The 17,401-nt window shown below is 28.4% G+C and overlaps 1 protein-coding gene across 12 annotated transcripts in view; it reads left to right on the top strand.

Moving 5' to 3' along the window:
* The window catches only part of LOC139519595 (protein dead ringer homolog), a 37,846-nt gene extending 20,906 nt beyond the window's left edge, over positions 1–16,940 (top strand). The window contains exons 4-9 of one of the 12 annotated variants that reach the window (XM_071311767.1): positions 4,399–4,582; positions 4,980–5,191; positions 6,248–6,301; positions 7,036–7,095; positions 9,533–9,790; positions 14,319–16,940. In XM_071311767.1, the coding sequence (XP_071167868.1) occupies positions 4,399–4,582; positions 4,980–5,191; positions 6,248–6,301; positions 7,036–7,095; positions 9,533–9,790; positions 14,319–14,422 (872 nt within the window). In that variant the 3' untranslated portion in view covers positions 14,423–16,940. Of the gene's footprint in view, positions 1–4,398; positions 4,583–4,979; positions 5,192–6,247; positions 6,302–7,035; positions 7,096–9,532; positions 9,797–14,318 lie in introns of all 12 variants that reach the window. The other 11 variants (XM_071311768.1, XM_071311766.1, XM_071311765.1 and 8 more) reach the window with 11 other exon arrangements.
* Positions 16,941–17,401: the final 461 nt, after the last annotated feature.

The raw sequence follows: 17,401 nt of genomic DNA, 5'->3' as shown, positions 1-17,401 counted from the left end.
ATATGATACATTTTTTTTCTTCTTACTCTACCAAAGTTTTAAAGAATTTCATTTTCGATATAAGTTCAAAGTATGCCATGATCCATGAACTTTCTTTCAGAATGTATGTTGATAAAATAAACACCACTGTTTATGAATACATGTTGATAATAAGAAATAGAAAGCTCATCTTTAAATAAATGTTTATTTAATTTGATATTAGGGTTTCAACTGACATTAAGAGTTTATTTTTACAATTTTATGTAAATTGGAATCCAATTTCCATTAATACTTCCTATCTATATGTGAAATCAGTAAAGATTATTAAGAAGTGTGGCTAGAATTAAGTTTATCTTATCTAAATAACGTTAAATGTTTCCTATAGAAGTCAGCACCGGTATTGTATTTCTATAGATACCATCAAGTACTGTCATTGCTGTAAGCATATTATTGCTACTGCAATATCTTTATAGTTCTATAAATGTTTTAAATATACAATAAATTTCATTCTGATATGAGGCTCATGTGTTGATTTTATTGCAATGTTGAAATTTTTGTTTCATCTTGATTTTATGTGAATTTTGGGTTTTTATACACATCAGTTTGAATGAAAAAATAAAAACAGAAATTAGGATCCAGATTCTAATTATGTATAAAAAAAAACGTTAAAAAAGTGTTCAATTATGTTTTCAGAATTTAAATGCCAACTTTAAAAACAAACATGATGGTTTAGAAAAAAATTAGCAACAATCTAAAAAAAGAGTGGGTGATTGATATATAACATAATTTCATTTACTTTATCTGAAAAATCTTAAATCTATTCCATAATTACCAAAAAAATTAAACTATAAGGTCAAACGTGTTGACACCAAATTTAGAAACTTGATGGGGAGCTAATGGTCTTATTGTTTGTATGTGGTTTAACCAGAGCTTTCACCAGATTGCCTGTGATAAGATTGACACTTTCTAGATATTAACTTGTGATAACAACCAAACTTTCAATAACAGGAGATATTAAGTACTGATATCACGGAATATTTGGTTATTTCAGTTTATAGAAACATGAATGAAATGTGCCACCAACTGACAGAGACATATGTAAAATATAAATTTGAAATTGTTTATTTATATTTATGAGTTCAGTAAACTTAACAATTATAGAAAAAATAGGAATGGCTGAACTTTTTAAATTTAAATGAAATTGAAAATATACGGGTAATAATATTAGTCGAAATGTTAATATTTTTCTAAAAATGCTGAGTAGAAATGTTGAACAAAGAATTTGAAATGTAAGTTTCAAAACATGATTAAATTGACTCTCAATTCAGCAGCGGTAATATAAAATTACTACTTTGTTTTTTCAACCACAGATATACAGGTATTAATTTTAGTTAAAATATTAATTTCTTTTCTAGTATTGAACAAAAAATTGGCATCTTATATGGTTTATTTGGCTCAATTTTTCATTTCAATTAAACAGCAGTTATTTACCTAAAACCTCTTACAACAGAAGCCATTTGTAACGAATCTTTGCAGGCTTAGCATGCTAAGGGAAGGAACTACAAAATTATCAAACATTTGGTGAAAATAAGTGAAAGTGTTTATGCTATAGAAATGACAGATGATCAGAAAGTCCCTTGATAATTTATATAAATTACATGTTGATATTGTGTTCAGTTTGATGTCTGTGATTAACCATAAGATCGTGTTAACTGTGTCCATACAAATGATTGCAGAAACAACAGTTACAATTAATTTACTATTCCCTCTGGTTTGACTGTGCAATATGTTTATGGCCATTTATGCTTTATAGATTTTTTTTTGGTTTTGTCAGTTGTCTGCTTAAGTTAATTTTCAATAAAAAGGCAAATGACAGTTACTGGTCAATAAAAAAAAACATACTTCAGGTTACACCATAAATTGAAGTTAAATATTTTCAATTCTTGAAAGGTTTTGTATAAATAAGTACATGTAGTAGCTTTTTTGTCTTACTTTCATAGAAATTCTGTAACCTACTTTCTTCAAATCATTAAAGAAAGTACTGTTTTTATGGTAGATTCAAATTTTTTAAGATGTGTTGGAGATAAAAGAAATAAGTTTCCCTCAATAAAAATAATTCATTAGACATACAAATTGTTAATAAAAACTTTACATTTGAATTTGTTACATGCGATGTCACTTAAAAAATTACATTTTAAGATATAATCTGTATATGATTCCCATGAGGTTTACTTATGTAACATTGTTTTATTTATTACTCCTGCTGCATATAAACAAATATGATTTAATATTTCTGCATAGATGCACTTTAAATGTTGAAATGCGATATGAATATATTAAAATTTTAGTAGAATTCGAAAAATTAGATAGATTTGATATATATATGTCATAAAAATATAATTTGTAGTTTCAGTCTGAAACCCATATTCTGTTTCCATGTTGATTTTAGAAGATAATTGTCGATTATAAAAAAACGAGGAAATTTCAGACATTATTGAATCATCGTCAGCATGTCATATTCCTATAAGATATCGAATTTCATTTTTATGCCAGGTGTAGAAAAGATATTTAGGAATAATTATGCAATATATATTCCTTATATTTAATTTAATTTGAAAGAATCTAAATAGTTCAGAAAGATAGCATGAAAGTCCACTTTGAAAAAAGATCTGAATTTTGGAAAATAGTCAGTCTAACAATCGAATTAGATACATTTTTGTAGTCAAAAATAAAGTATTACATGTAGATCAGACCCATTGGTCTATTACTGTCATATCATGGGATATATGTTTATATGGTAATGAAGAAATTTGTACATTGGCTTATATACGTACAATTGAAGTAATCTTCGATACAATTTGTCTGAATTACAAATATATTCCTGCATACCAAATGTCCAATAAAATCTAAATAATTCATTAATTATCTTGATTATATTTTAGTGTCTTACGGTATTTTCTTAATCATAAAACCTTGAAGTTAGTTTATTACATAACCATAAATAATTAAACAATGCAACCGTTGTTATTGCTTTATTTTGTCTGATAAGAAAATATAGAACTTTTCTTCCCTTTTAATGATTTTCACATTAATTTGTTTATGGAAGTTATCCCCGGCAATATAATTATAATTGAGGTAAATATTTAATAATTTGGTGGAGGTTTTCTTTCTTGGGTTGAGATTATACAATGGATATAATCAATAAAATTAATTGTATTTTATTTCTTTTAATGATTTGGATAGACGAAAGTCATCTCCGGGTAATAAACACAAATGATAATTATTCAGGTTAATTAAGAAACATAATAAAATGTTACTTTTACATATTTCTTTTTTATATTAAATTATTCCCATGATAAACCAGATGATAGCATTAATTTCTGTGTCTGTTCAGTTGTAACATATAAAAACTGATCTCTATAAATTTATGATTATGTTTTATTATTTTAATAGAATGATTTCCCACATCAAAAGCCTAAAGAATTCTATAATTGTTTTTCTAATTTGTATAGCTAATGGCTTCAATAGCTGAGAAGCATACATGTTTGCAGATTAATAGCAATGCTGTTATGTTTGGAAACAAAGTTCTAATTTATTTTAAAATTTATATTGGACCTTAAATTTGTATTGAAAAATTAGAAAGTGTAATTGAAGTAAAGAATCCACAACTTTTGATGGCAAATAACACAGGTTTGAACTTTTCTGTAAGACAAGTGGCTGCTTGACATACCAGTTTAAACACATTTTGTTTTTTTTAAGGGGGGTCAATGTAAAGATGCCAAACAGTGTATTAAATTAATGCCATTATTATTTATTGACAAAGATTAGATTATAGTTTGGGTTTATTTGCTACTTTTTATTTGAGTTATTGCCGTTAGAGAAAGTACATTTTTGAAAGTAATCCCAAAACTAAATAACGATATACAGATTTGATATGAGTTATTCCCCTTTCTGTTAAATATCAGTGAACTGCTGAAATAAACAGCAATGACAAGAAGAAGATTATCTAATTGTTTGATGCCTGGTTTTATATTGTTGAATTCTATATGTATGTTGTTTTCTATTTGTCTTTAGGTTATTTGTGTTATTGGGTTGCTGTCTCTAGGAGGTACACTCCATATCTCCTTTCACATCAGTATACATACATCTTCAGTGTTATTTTAACAATTAGTTAGAAGTATGCTGGAATTAAAGAGAACTAAAGTAGTTCATAAGCAAAGCAAATATTACATGGAAATATTGTACAAGCAATATTTTCTTGTCACCATCCCTTATCATTGTAGCAAACCAATAATTATTAAGTTTCACATTCAGGCTTTTGGAATTGGATTTGTAGCAGAGATTTATTGCTCAGTTTATCAATTAGACTCAAGATGTTTTAACACTTCGTCTTATGCTCCGATGTTTTATCTATTCCAGGAACACCAGTCAACAGAATCCCAATCATGGCAAAGCAGACGCTTGATTTATATGAACTATTCCGATTGGTTGTTTCAAAAGGTGGATTAGTAGAAGTTATCAACAAAAAACTGTGGAGAGAAATAACAAAGGGACTTAACCTACCATCGTCTATTACCAGTGCTGCATTTACTCTAAGAACCCAGTAAGTTTCAGTAAGAATTAACTCCCTTGAATTCAACTGAAGATTGAATTCAACAAGAAATATTAAGTATCACTAATTTAAGAATTGCTGATGGAATCTAACCCTTATTTTATAAAGGATAATAAATTTAACAAAATAAAAGTGTGAAAGCGATTTCTGCAGAATGAATACGTTGAACAACTTCTGTATGTTGATACTAAGGCCATCTGGTTGTTAGGTTAAACTTTCTTTGCCTATTGCCTAAGATATTAATTCGTACTTAGCAAGAAGAAAAACAGCAACAAATTTTCTATTCTTTATTCCAACTGGGAAATTGATACATTTATAATTTTGATAAAAATATTTCAGAAATTAAAAAAATTTTTAAAGGTTTAAAATTATTTTTTTCTGTGTTTAGGTACATGAAATACTTATATCCATATGAATGTGAAAAATTAAAGTTGAGTTCACCACAAGAACTACAGGCAGCTATTGATGGAAACAGAAGAGAGGGTAGGCGTTCTAGTTATGGGTATGATCTCTCTCCCGGTCCTACACTTATACCTACAGCACATCACCCAGCACTTAATGGTGGTCTAATGAATGGAAAGTTTGGACCAGGGTCATCTGGTGAGTAATTCATAATCACATGCACATAAGGTCAAGGTCTATGATATGTCTTTATTTGATAGTCACATGTACCTAAGGTCAAGGTCTTTGGTATGTGTTTCTCTTGTCTTTTATTTTAATATACTGTAAAGTGGTTAATTTATATAGTCTTAATTTAACTTTTTTTTTATGTTTTTATATTTGCTATTAATTTCTTTCTTCATTAAATTTATGTAAAGGAGATATTTTTGGTTTTTTATCTGATTCCCAAAATTAGTAAAAAAATCGCACTTTACAATATTCCCTGTTGTTTTTTTCTCACAAATTCTTGAATAAATATGAAAAAATTGTTGATAATAGTTTAGGATTGACTATTAAGGATTCAAACACTCTTTACATGCATACGTGTGGGATGTTGTGAAGCAAATTTTAATTCTTTTTTGGACATGCTTGGTTTAATGCATAAGAAAATTATTTAATAATGGTGATTAATCACATTTTTAAAAATATATGAGTGAATCAATTTTATCCTAGTGAAATGTACAACATTTGTCAATTTTTCTATGAAATAAGTGGATTAAGATCTCTTCCATATTCATGTATATATAACAGCTGAAATAGTCACTGCAGTACCACTCAATTTTGTTAAATGAAAAGAATGTCCTTTAAAGAATTTATATTTAGACTTGTTAGAATATATTATCACACATACTGAAATAAATTTGACCCTGCTTACTGCAGTTAAATTAGATATGAAGTTGTTAATTGTATTGCATATAGTTATTATAGTTTGTTATGTCTCCTAAAAAAAGGTTTACAGATCAAGGAGGTTTAACTAAAAAATATGCATATGACATAGTCATATGTACTTGTTGTATATCATTTTTTATTTGCCCACAATAGATTTTTTTTTAAATTTCATTTAAATATAGGATACTTACCTATACAAAAGGAAATCAGTAATTTATCGAAAAATATTCATTTAACATTGTAAACAGTTTCGTATTTTAAAAATTAACATTAATGTCAAGTTCCATAAGCAATGCTGTAATGCAAGCTTTATATTGTTCCATTCAGATCATCGCACACCACTCACTAGTTTACAAAGAATTTGGCAAGCTCAACAGATAGGTAAGCATGCAATGTATTATTAAAAAAAGGTTTACACAGAAAGAAGACCCAAAATGACAAATAGCCCAGTAAAGTTTATTGAAAATTGTATACTGTGGACTCATTTCTATTCATTGGTACCCATTTTTTGAGAATTGAGAAAAACATAGGCAGATCCAGGGGGGCCCCCCTTTCGTGGAAAAATTTGGTTGATTATATAGGAAATCATGACTGGAGAACCCCCTCCCCCCTTAGGAAAAGTTCTGGATCTGCCACTGAAAAACTTACATTTTTTGTTGACATTAAGTTTTGTGGTTTACCAAAGTTGACAAAAATTCATAAAGAACATCTCTAATCTGTTTAGCATTTAAATTTATGGTCCCCCTGTACCTGTGAAATCCAAGGAATTATGATGAGTCCAGAGTATATTATTGCCTTTGGGTTTAGATAAGCAAAATTTAATGCTACTTGTCATTGGTTTAAATATTTGTTGTGTAAACTTTACAAGCTACATATATATATATTTTTAGAATATTTGCTTTTTATTACTGATTTCCTTGTAAAAAATCATAAGTTAAAAATTGGACTACAGATTTCAAAGTATATCCACAAATTTGCATAATTTAAAATCCGATATCTGCAGTCTTATTTTTAACTTGTGAATTCGAAAAAGCTTTATGTATTCATGTGCTTATTATTTTTAGTCTGTGGTACTTAGCTTTGCTTTTAACACTATATTTCTTATTCCTTTGTAGATCGTCAGTCACCTCTAACCAGTTTACAAAGACTTTGGCAAATACAAGCTCAGCAACTAGGTTAGCATCTAATATTATAATTAACAATTTTTTATTTATAAAAAAGTTAGCGTCTAATATTATAATTAGCAATTTTATGTTTATAAAAAGTTAGCATCTAATATTATAATTAGCCATTCTTGTTAATGAAATTTAATTAATTTTAGCAACTTATGTGTTCATAAAAAGGCTGATTCCAAAAAAGCAATGAAAAACTATTTTTATACAGACAAGTTGAATTAAAAAACTTGCCTTTTGAGATAAGTGTGTCTGATTTGTACTTTAATATTAAAATATGTGTCATTCAGGTATACTTAGTGATTTAAAAAATATCAATCTATAATTTAATTAAAATGAACTTAAAATTTAATAACATTAGATTGGTCAAAGTATGTTTTCTTTATAAACTTTGGTACGCTGGCCTTTAACCACATTTTGGGATGCATGCAAAGTTTAAAATAAAATGGAAAGTGACATGTTCCGTGATGAAAGTCCACCTCTATGATTTTGGTGTCTGCCAAATAAAATATGCGATTAATTACCCGATTTGATCGAAAAGTCACTAGGTACACTAGTTGATCGCAGCTTGTTAATTTGCTCATAGCATGATCAGAGAACATCATTCAAACCTTTTCCCGTACTTATCTTTTGCCAAATCTTATTTCTGTTAATTGTACAGAATTATATATATCAATGACTGAGTATTGAAATTAAAAAGCAAAGACAAATTATGACCATGATTAAATATCTTCAAATGATAATGATATATTTATAAAACCCAAATGATGAATTGAAGAGTTCAGGATGAGAGTTTATAATTCAAGAAATTATTTAAATACTGTAATTTTATCGGCTCTTCTCCTTCTTAACACTCTCAATTAGTCCAAGTCAAACAAAAGGTTAATAACATTGATCAAGTTACATCCCTGGCTGGTGTGTTTAATACGTTCACGCTCATAATATTTATGAGTTTAATACTTTAATCATGAACACAGTCAATTGGAGAAATGTTAAATAAATCCCTCACATAGTACAAACAACCATTGATAATTGCACCTCCTATCAAAACCGTAGGGACACGATGTCTAGCTGGGAGTCAACTTTAAAAAATAGGCCATGTTTGACCTTTAGTTGGTTCATTTCATTTCTATTGTTTGATAATAACTTGATATCGTGTTAAGGGCTTTGAAATCCATTTATCACATAGCGCTTGAAGAGGCAAACATTTGTTCGGAAAATGATACAATAAAATAGTGCTCCCGAAACATCCTTTGTGGACAAAAGAACATTAAATCGATCGCTGATAAGACTGATGTAATTTATCAATAGCTGAATTTAATTTCTGTACTTCATTTTATATAGATGATTTATATTAGGAGTGTTGGTAAAAACTGTACTTATTGTTCTCAAGTTTTTTGTTACAAAATATACACAAATAGTTATAAATATGAAGAGAAGATTTCATTTACAAAACTATTTTTTGATCTTCCACTTTGATTAATTTCGGGGAAATTTTTTTAAGTTTGAAAAAAAACCACAAATATAATTATTATCTTGTCTTTATCTTAGCAATATGTACAGCTTTTTTTGTGGAGTTCAATTTATTGTAATTGGGAAATTAATCATCCCAATCAAGCATATATAGTCAAGATCATTTTACAAATTTTTCTTTAACATTTCCTTATCATTAAGCTTCCAATTTGACATGTTTTTATTGTCTTTGGTCCAATTTTATAGAATTCAAAACAAAGAAAATGTATTTTCTCAATTAACGGAAGTTGTAAACAGTAAAAAAAAACTTAAAACTTATACATTGAATTGAAAGATGATACGCACAAAAATCATAAGATTTTTTTTTTATTTTCCTGTATGATATTTCTTTCTTAAACATGTTAAATGTATCCTGAACTAAATATAAATTTTATTTGAATTTAATTTTAATAGCATCCTGAAAAGATATACAATAAAGTGAACAGCTTGGTACCAGTGAAATCTCATTATTAAACTGCCTCACTTAATTCACTTTTATTTGATATAACAAAGAATCATTTCTTGGTGCTTGGTACAAACTAAAGAAGATGGTTTGATGTTTTTTTTATCTTTTAATAAGAAATTAGATGAAATATTGAACAAAATCACCTAGTACATTTCTCTCCAAAAAAAAAGAATTCCCTTTGTTTTCATATCTTAAATTTCTGTTACTTGATTCTGTTGTTAGTCAACTTCAACAGTATTCATATGGTTATTAATAAAATGCTTCAGTTAGATTACACGTTTTTTATCTGAAAAAAAGAAGAAAAAAAGGTTTCCTCAATTCTACTCAAAATCTTCATTTTTAAAGGGGATTAACAGTGAATGTTTGCCTTGTTTCCAGTTGTTTAAAAGAGTCTCACAAAATATAAAAAAAATAATTATTTAATTTTTAAAATTTTATTTATTGCATAATGTTTATTTATAGCAGCTGGTGAGGAAGAAGATAGTATTCCACCAGCACATCCACACCACAGAGCTCTAGCAGAACATTTTACCGAGCGTGATGCTATTGCTATGGAAGCAGCCTCACGGGTAATGGAACATGCGACCAGGAAAATGGAAGAGGCATCACGGGCAGCAGCAATGGTAGCAGAAGAACCTCCACGTAAAAGATTACTGACTACGGAAGAAGAACGTCTCATCTCGCATGTGGGCATGCCCAGTACACATATAAAAATAACAAGTAGGAGTAAGTTCTTAACTTTGGACCCTTTTTGGGGAGGAAATTTGGGATTCACACGTAAAGGGACTCAGGAATTAATGATTATTTTTTCATGATCCAGGACAGAATGGTTATTTTTATTATGCCCCACCTACGATAGTAGAGGGGCATTATGTTTTCTGGTCTGTGCGTCCGTTCGTCCGTCCGTTCGTTCGTTCGTTCGTCCGTCTGTCCCGCTTCAGGTTAAAGTTTTTGGTCGAGGTAGTTTTTGATGAAGTTGAAGTCCAATCGACTTCAAACTTGGTACACTTGTTCCCTATGATATGATCTTTCTAATTTTAATGCCAAATTAGAGATTTCACGGTCCACTGAACATAGAAAATGATAGTGCGAGTGGGGCATTCGTGTACTGAGGACACATTCTTGTTTTTATTGGGAATTTGGCATTCAGCATTAGTTTTTCTTGGGATTTCAGGATGACACCATAATTCCCCCCCCCCCCTTTTACAACAGCTGACAATATTAAAAAAAATAATCTATAAGAACACTTGAAAAGAGTGCTAAGAATGCAAGATAAGGAAGCTACCATTTTATTTTTATGTCAGGGCTAGGCTGAAATTTAAAAAAAGGCATGATGAAAATTTATGTAAAAAAAGTCAGGATAAACTAAGAAAAAAAAGGCAGGACCGAAAAGAGTGAAAAATAGTCAGGACAGAGATTACAACTAAAAAAAATATTTCATCCTAGCCCCCCCCCCCCCCCCCCCCCCCCCCCTAAAAATCAAATGGTAGCTCCCTAACTGGAAAAAAATGGAAGTTTTCTGTTGTATGTTAATGAGAATGAAACAATAAAAGAGATACTATTTGGGTTTAACTTATACCCAAAAATGTTTTATAATGTAGTCCTAAACCTTATGATGCAGCACTGCATGTATTGGGTTATTTTATACAGTCCTGCATATATATGTTGATGTTTAATTATGTTTATAATAATAATGTATTTATTTTAATTTTTATAAAAATTAGACTTGAATTGCCTTATTAGCACTTATTTGTTCAATAAACAATGGTAGAACACATTTCATACCGTAATTTAAAAAAAGAAGGAAATATATCGTATTACAGTATGGATTAAATGTCACTCTTGTAAAACACACAATTCAATAGTTGATAATAAAAAAAGGTTGTATCTTGTACATGTAAGGACACTTGTGTTTGATGTTTCAAAATGAGATTAGTATAAAAGTGAACAATTTTATTATATCATGTGAGAAAATTACAATTTTCCAGAGTATTTCATAATATTAGAATTTGATCTTTTTGATGTTTGTCTTAATGTTGGTATTCATCTATCACTAAAAAGACAATAAAAATAAAATCTCATTATCCTTTCATGAAAATATTAGAACATCATGCAAAACAGAAGTCCGTCTCTCACTTCTCTATTGGATGTATAAACATGAGATCAAACGTAATGCATTAATGTCCTGTGTCACTGCAAAAGGGGGTGTGTCACTGCGGTAAAAATGTTATGATAAAAAAGTCACTTTAACTATTATGAATGGATCCAAGATGATTTTTGACAAGTAAATTACCTTTTTGATGTCTCTAATGCTATTCAGGTCTAATTGATACATTTAATATAACGGTGAATTAAACTGGGGCCAGCTTTAAGGGAACTGGTCTTTGATCGTTAAAACCGGAGACAATTTTCATGCCTCTTTAACTGCTTATTTCATATTTCTTAATTTTATAGCTTCTGACTGGAGATTGAAAATATTAAAACATTTCAATTTATTATTTTGTGAATAAATTAATGTATTTATAAAATTATTGAAATATTTCTTAAAAGAGCATAAAAATACTGGATGTAATCAAATTACCATGGTTCTTGAATCTACTGAATAATAAATTCTGTAATATTACTAGTAACAGTTTATAAATTTTTTGATGCTCCCCTCAAACAAAGCCATCAAAGAGTAGAGTCTATTTAGAACCATTTAATGTTTAAGACTTTATTACTCTTAAACATGATTCTGTCAAATTGGACAAATATTTCATGTTAAATTGATTTTTAATCTGACAAGGCTTATTAACTGAATGTTATATTTTCCACAATAAAATTTATAAGAAAACATTTACTCTCTGTGTGTAGTAATGACAAAGTAATATGGTTAGTCTATAGAAAGAGATCCAATATTTCCTAAATGATTTTAGTGCAAGTCCATTTATTTCTAATTTATATATAGTACATTAAACCATATTAGGATTATATATCTTTGTAGGTAAAATAATTTTTCGATTTCACATCGGTATGGTTTGATCTGTTTTTATTATTAAGGGTAGAAAATGACTAATACTCACGGGTATTTCTTAATGTGACCTGAACTTTTACGGAGATGCAAAGTAAGGTAAAACTTGAAGTTAAAACTAATTTTATTAAATTTACATGAGTACGTTGTTCACGCACCCTTCCAAATTTCATCAACCCTCTTTAAAAAGAAGTTAACCATTTTAGACATCATGCTTTAAATCATAATACTTTAGTATTCTGTACCCGATTTTCAAAAAAAAAACGAAGCAAAAGCAAAAAATAAGGGTTCCTCAAAATTACATAATTTTAATCATAAAACCATATTCTGCATATTTCTGTCTTTCGCTTTTAAGCATTTTAAAAGGATATCATAAAATTTTGATAATAACTTTTGTTCTGAAGAATCTATCGCGAATAAAAAAAGAAGATTACAATTATTTTATTTGATCACATGGATGAGTTTATAAAGAAATTCATTTCCATAATAGCATTAAGGATGAAAGGAAAAATTAAGAAATCAGTTACAAAATATTTACAAAACTTCCTGATTTAATATCATTATAATGTGAAGAAAAATTTGTCTTCATTATAAGGCACACTTTTCTCCTTTCATCGAAATTTTTAATAAATCAATTTGTCAGTTGCTGTAATTTATTAATAAATTTGTAAATAAGATGATTCTTTAAGAGTAAAATTTAAAGACAAATTTTGTAAATTGAAAAATATTATTCATTGAAAGATTGATCAAAAATATTTTTTTAAATGACATAGTAATAAACTCGTTTGATGATGGAAAATTGAAAATTTTTATTGATGAAATCTACCTTATAGACTTTTAAACTGATAATGCATTATAAAAAATCAATTTGTTACAATATTAAAACATCTTCAGAAATTACCAATTAGATATGTGATACAAATGGATTTCGCAAATGTACCATAAAATTTTCGGAAGTTGTGTAAGATTGTGACATGTAGTGCTAGAAACACCGAAACATTTGAAGACATAATTGAATATTTAATTGGTAACACTAACATTAATATCAAACATTTTATATCAAAATTACAGATTTAATCTGAAAGTGAACTGCTTTACCCTTTAGAATAGCTTTTAAATAAAAAAAAAAATCTTACATCACAACATGCATTGATATGTTGAATATTTTAATATAAAGAAATCTGTCTCTCAAAATGGGTTTTAGTTTCATCACATGTTCATGTTATAAGTGGGATAATTAAAGGGGTTCAAATTATAAAACATCTGTCTTATTATTTGTTGATTTAAGTAAAAATATCAGTCAGGTTAATAGAATTCAGCTTAAATCAATACCTGCTTTATATCATTTAGCTGAAATTTAGATGTCAGTAAAGAATCTTGAAGAAAGTTGTTATACCAGTAAAAAAAAATCAAATATTGATAAAAATTCCTCTACAGTTTTTGTGTTGTCTCACATGCATCTAATATCTTTCCATGTCAGATCTATATGCTTTCCATACATTCAAAAACTGAAGGGGACATAGTATTTTAGGGTAACAGTTAAGTTAGGGTTCTCATTAGAGGTCAAGGTAAGAGCTAATGTTAGGGCCAGACTAAAGGTTACATTAGGTTATTTCATGAAGGTATAAAATGTACTTGACTAATATCTGATGCATTTTCAAATGTGGTTAAACCACATTTTTTTAAAATACTACCATCTGATTCAGTGGTTTTAGATACGTATGATAAAATTAACAACCTTTTCATATCCATTGTATATGTTAAGTATTAATTTCTCATCCTAGTCATATATGTTGAAGCTTGAAATAGTGATCTATTCCTGCTCTTCATCCCTGTATCTCAGTAGTACTTTTAATGTCCTCCATCTGGGTCAAGACATACTCTCCAGATCTTCCTGCAACTCAGGATGAAGAATGGCAATAATAAAAGTACCAATGCTGTCTGTGGATACTTTGGTTATTGACTTGGGTTTTCATTAGCTATATCTTAGGGAAATATACCTCATGTATTTTCTTAAACAATTGTATACTGCATGCAAATCTAACTTGCTAATAAACAATTTGAAATTTTAGATTGTTAAAAAAGTTTAACTATTTGATGAATATGTAAATCATCTTCTAATAGGGTTATATACTTGTTTTAATGAGAATGTTGAAGTCACTATGATATTATAAACTACAATAACTTTGACTAGTTTGAATTTATTCATATTTCACATATATTTTGTTTATTTTTCAGACGATGGTAGATCAGACATAGATAATTCATTGGTTGTCAGCATGGAAATAAATGGCATCATGTATCAAGGAGTTTTATTTGCCCACAATCCTCGGCGGCTGTAACTTAGCAACATGGACTACCATTTTATTTTTAAAATGACCAATCAGTTACCTTGCCATGACAAGATTTTTCAATTAGATCTGATTGACATTTGTCCTCACCAATCAAAATCAACTATAGACTTGCCATGACAATATTATACACTGATGATGATTGGTTGACATGCAGATCACATGATCTGACTTATTATGATTGATGGGGCCAACCAATATGACCCATGAAAAACTTGGATGGAGCTGACCATGACTCAGAATTGTAAAGACAGAGGTCTGATTAATCAAACCACTGCCAGTTATATCTTGAATCAAGATAAGAAGCAGAAATTGACTGTTTGATAATTTTTTGACATTTGAATGTTTTTAAATTATGAATAACTGTATGTGAGAAAAAAAGTTAAAGCTGTAAAAATAGTGCCATTTTTTATTTTACAAATTTTGCTCTATTATCTTCACTTACATATTTGTTTCACATAAGACAATATTTATATGATGTAGTTGCTGACTTAAATTAAACTCTTATGTAAATTTCATGTAATAATTAAAAATATTTCTGTGGTATGATATAGAAGTGATAAATGCAATAAGCTGTTTGATGTAAAATATGAGGACCAAATTGCAGTGTTTGGAGGGTGCATGTTGTATGGGATATGTATGAGCAGTGTGTCATTCGACACCAAAGATGACTCCGATTGATTTTTTTTTTCAAAAACATTGATGTGTAAAATGCAAAAGAAATAAGTATTATCATTTCATATCAAAGGAAATGACTTTTTTTTTTGCTTAAAAGTAATATGTTGTTTAATGTTAATATAGGGGTAAGGTTTATAGGGTTTGGGATTTAGTTGCCATAGCTTATGTGGGAGGGTTTATTAATAATAGATATAGAGATTTATGTGTTCAGAATATTAGTTATCTTGTGCTCAAATGTTGCAATATTTATTTCTGTTGTATCGTACAATACTCATTATATGCATATTTCAACACAAATATTGAATAAGTACAAGATTTCAGTATATCATAAAAAACAATATGATATGATTTCCGTGTGACCAATACATGATTGTGGAAAAAGCTTCATCAGAATAGATGAAATTTATTCATTTGTATAAAATTTCACTTCATATTTCACTATCCATGAATGAACATCAAGGGGAAAGTAAAAACTAAAAGCTCATATATTCATAATTCTGTATAATTTACATATTTTTAAAGACTGAACAAAAATCATTGATGCAGTATCGTGGCAAAGTGGGACTTTTTCCCCTTACACTTTTTACAAAACTGCAGTTATTATATAAACTCTGTTGGCAAGAGTTCAATAATAAGTTGATGATCCTTATTTGTTGGCACTACAATACAAAATTTTGTTTGCCTTTCGAATTTATTGAACTATATCTGTTTATCTGAAAAATGATGCATTTCTTCATCAAAAGATAGAATCAATTAAAATATTAAAAGATTGATTTATAAATGTATAGAATGCACATAAAAGTGTAACAAAAACGAATTTTGTTACCTAAATTTAAATAGTTAACTAATAGATGAATACATAAAAAGTTCTAACACCAATGTATATTTTGTTTATCTCTTTCAAATGTTTAAAAGTTCTATTGATTATAGAAATAATAATATAATTTTTCTTTGACCCATGTCTTTGTTTACACCGTTTTAATTTACATGTTAATTTAACTTGTTTTAAAGTGCAATGATATTATTTCAACTGGAAGAAAACTGAATATACCAATAGTGCTATTAAATTTTTTATACCTTTTCCTTCTATTTTTTTATTTGATCAATGTTATTGCATTTATCGGATTTTGAGTTTTATTAATTTGATATTCTGTTTTATAAACAGCTGTGCAAGAGTCTTGCCCAGGATAGTCTAGTAGGATTTTTTTTATTTGAATTGGTGGAAAAGAAGTTTTTATTTTAGTTTAGCCATGACAATGTCAGATTAGTTTTTATTTAGCTGACAAAATAATGTAAATCTAAAGAATAAAGAAAACTGAATAGAAACTTGGGACCCACAACTATTAAATATGTTTTTTTTCTCAATACCTTGCTTATTATGTTACATTTTCCCAGTAATTTCTGGAAATAATGGCATATAATTGCATGTAATTCTTTTATTACCACAACTAGTAGGGTTTATACAAAGCCACTCTTACCACAAACATAGCACAGATTAAGCATTAAAATGACTATTGGATTAACCCATAGTCTGAAGTTACTTTAGTAGAAGCAGTCAACTGTTTTGCATTCAAAAGTAATTATTTTATATTCAAGCTACTAGGTAGTTTATGATGAGTACTTTGTATTTTTAATTGTTGTCTGTATTTTAAGTGATAGTCCCATTTTGTAAAAACTATACCTCATAAGTAAATGTACATATCTATAACAAAACTGAGGTGTTTATATATGATTCAAGACTATTGAAAGTGCATAATATTTTTGTTTTGTGATCTTTATGTTTATTATTAAAATGTCATTTTATTACAGAATAAATTATCTTTAAAACTTATTATGTGCTATATACTTTTAACTGACTTTGCAGCCTTAGATTCATGCCTATTTCTTAAAACAATGCAGAACTAGTTTGAGATTAAGTGCCTCTAAATCTTTCATGATTTCATAATGTTTTTTTATTCCATTTCAACAACTTCTTAATGAAACAACTGGGCTCAGCAATTAATGTATCAGACAATGTTATAATCGTTCACAAAATACACTGTCAAAGTCATAAGTTGAACCTCTATATATTAAGTACGAGTGATTTGTTCAGCTTCCTATAAAACAAGGTTTTAAAACATTTCTACATAGGAAAAGCCTCCACCAAATCAGGAAGTTTTCCTTGGAGTCCGGTATCTTTGTTAGTTTACCTTTTTGTGAGATATATTTATGCCAGTGAACTTCGGAGATTGCTATTTTAACTAGAAAACAGGAAAATTAATTAATTTAGAGGCACTTTCAAAATCAAAATTC

This window comes from Mytilus edulis, chromosome 4, assembly GCF_963676685.1.
Source record: "Mytilus edulis chromosome 4, xbMytEdul2.2, whole genome shotgun sequence".
NCBI classification, from domain to species: domain Eukaryota; kingdom Metazoa; phylum Mollusca; class Bivalvia; order Mytilida; family Mytilidae; genus Mytilus; species Mytilus edulis.
This window is presented reverse-complemented; position numbering and strand designations above follow the sequence as displayed.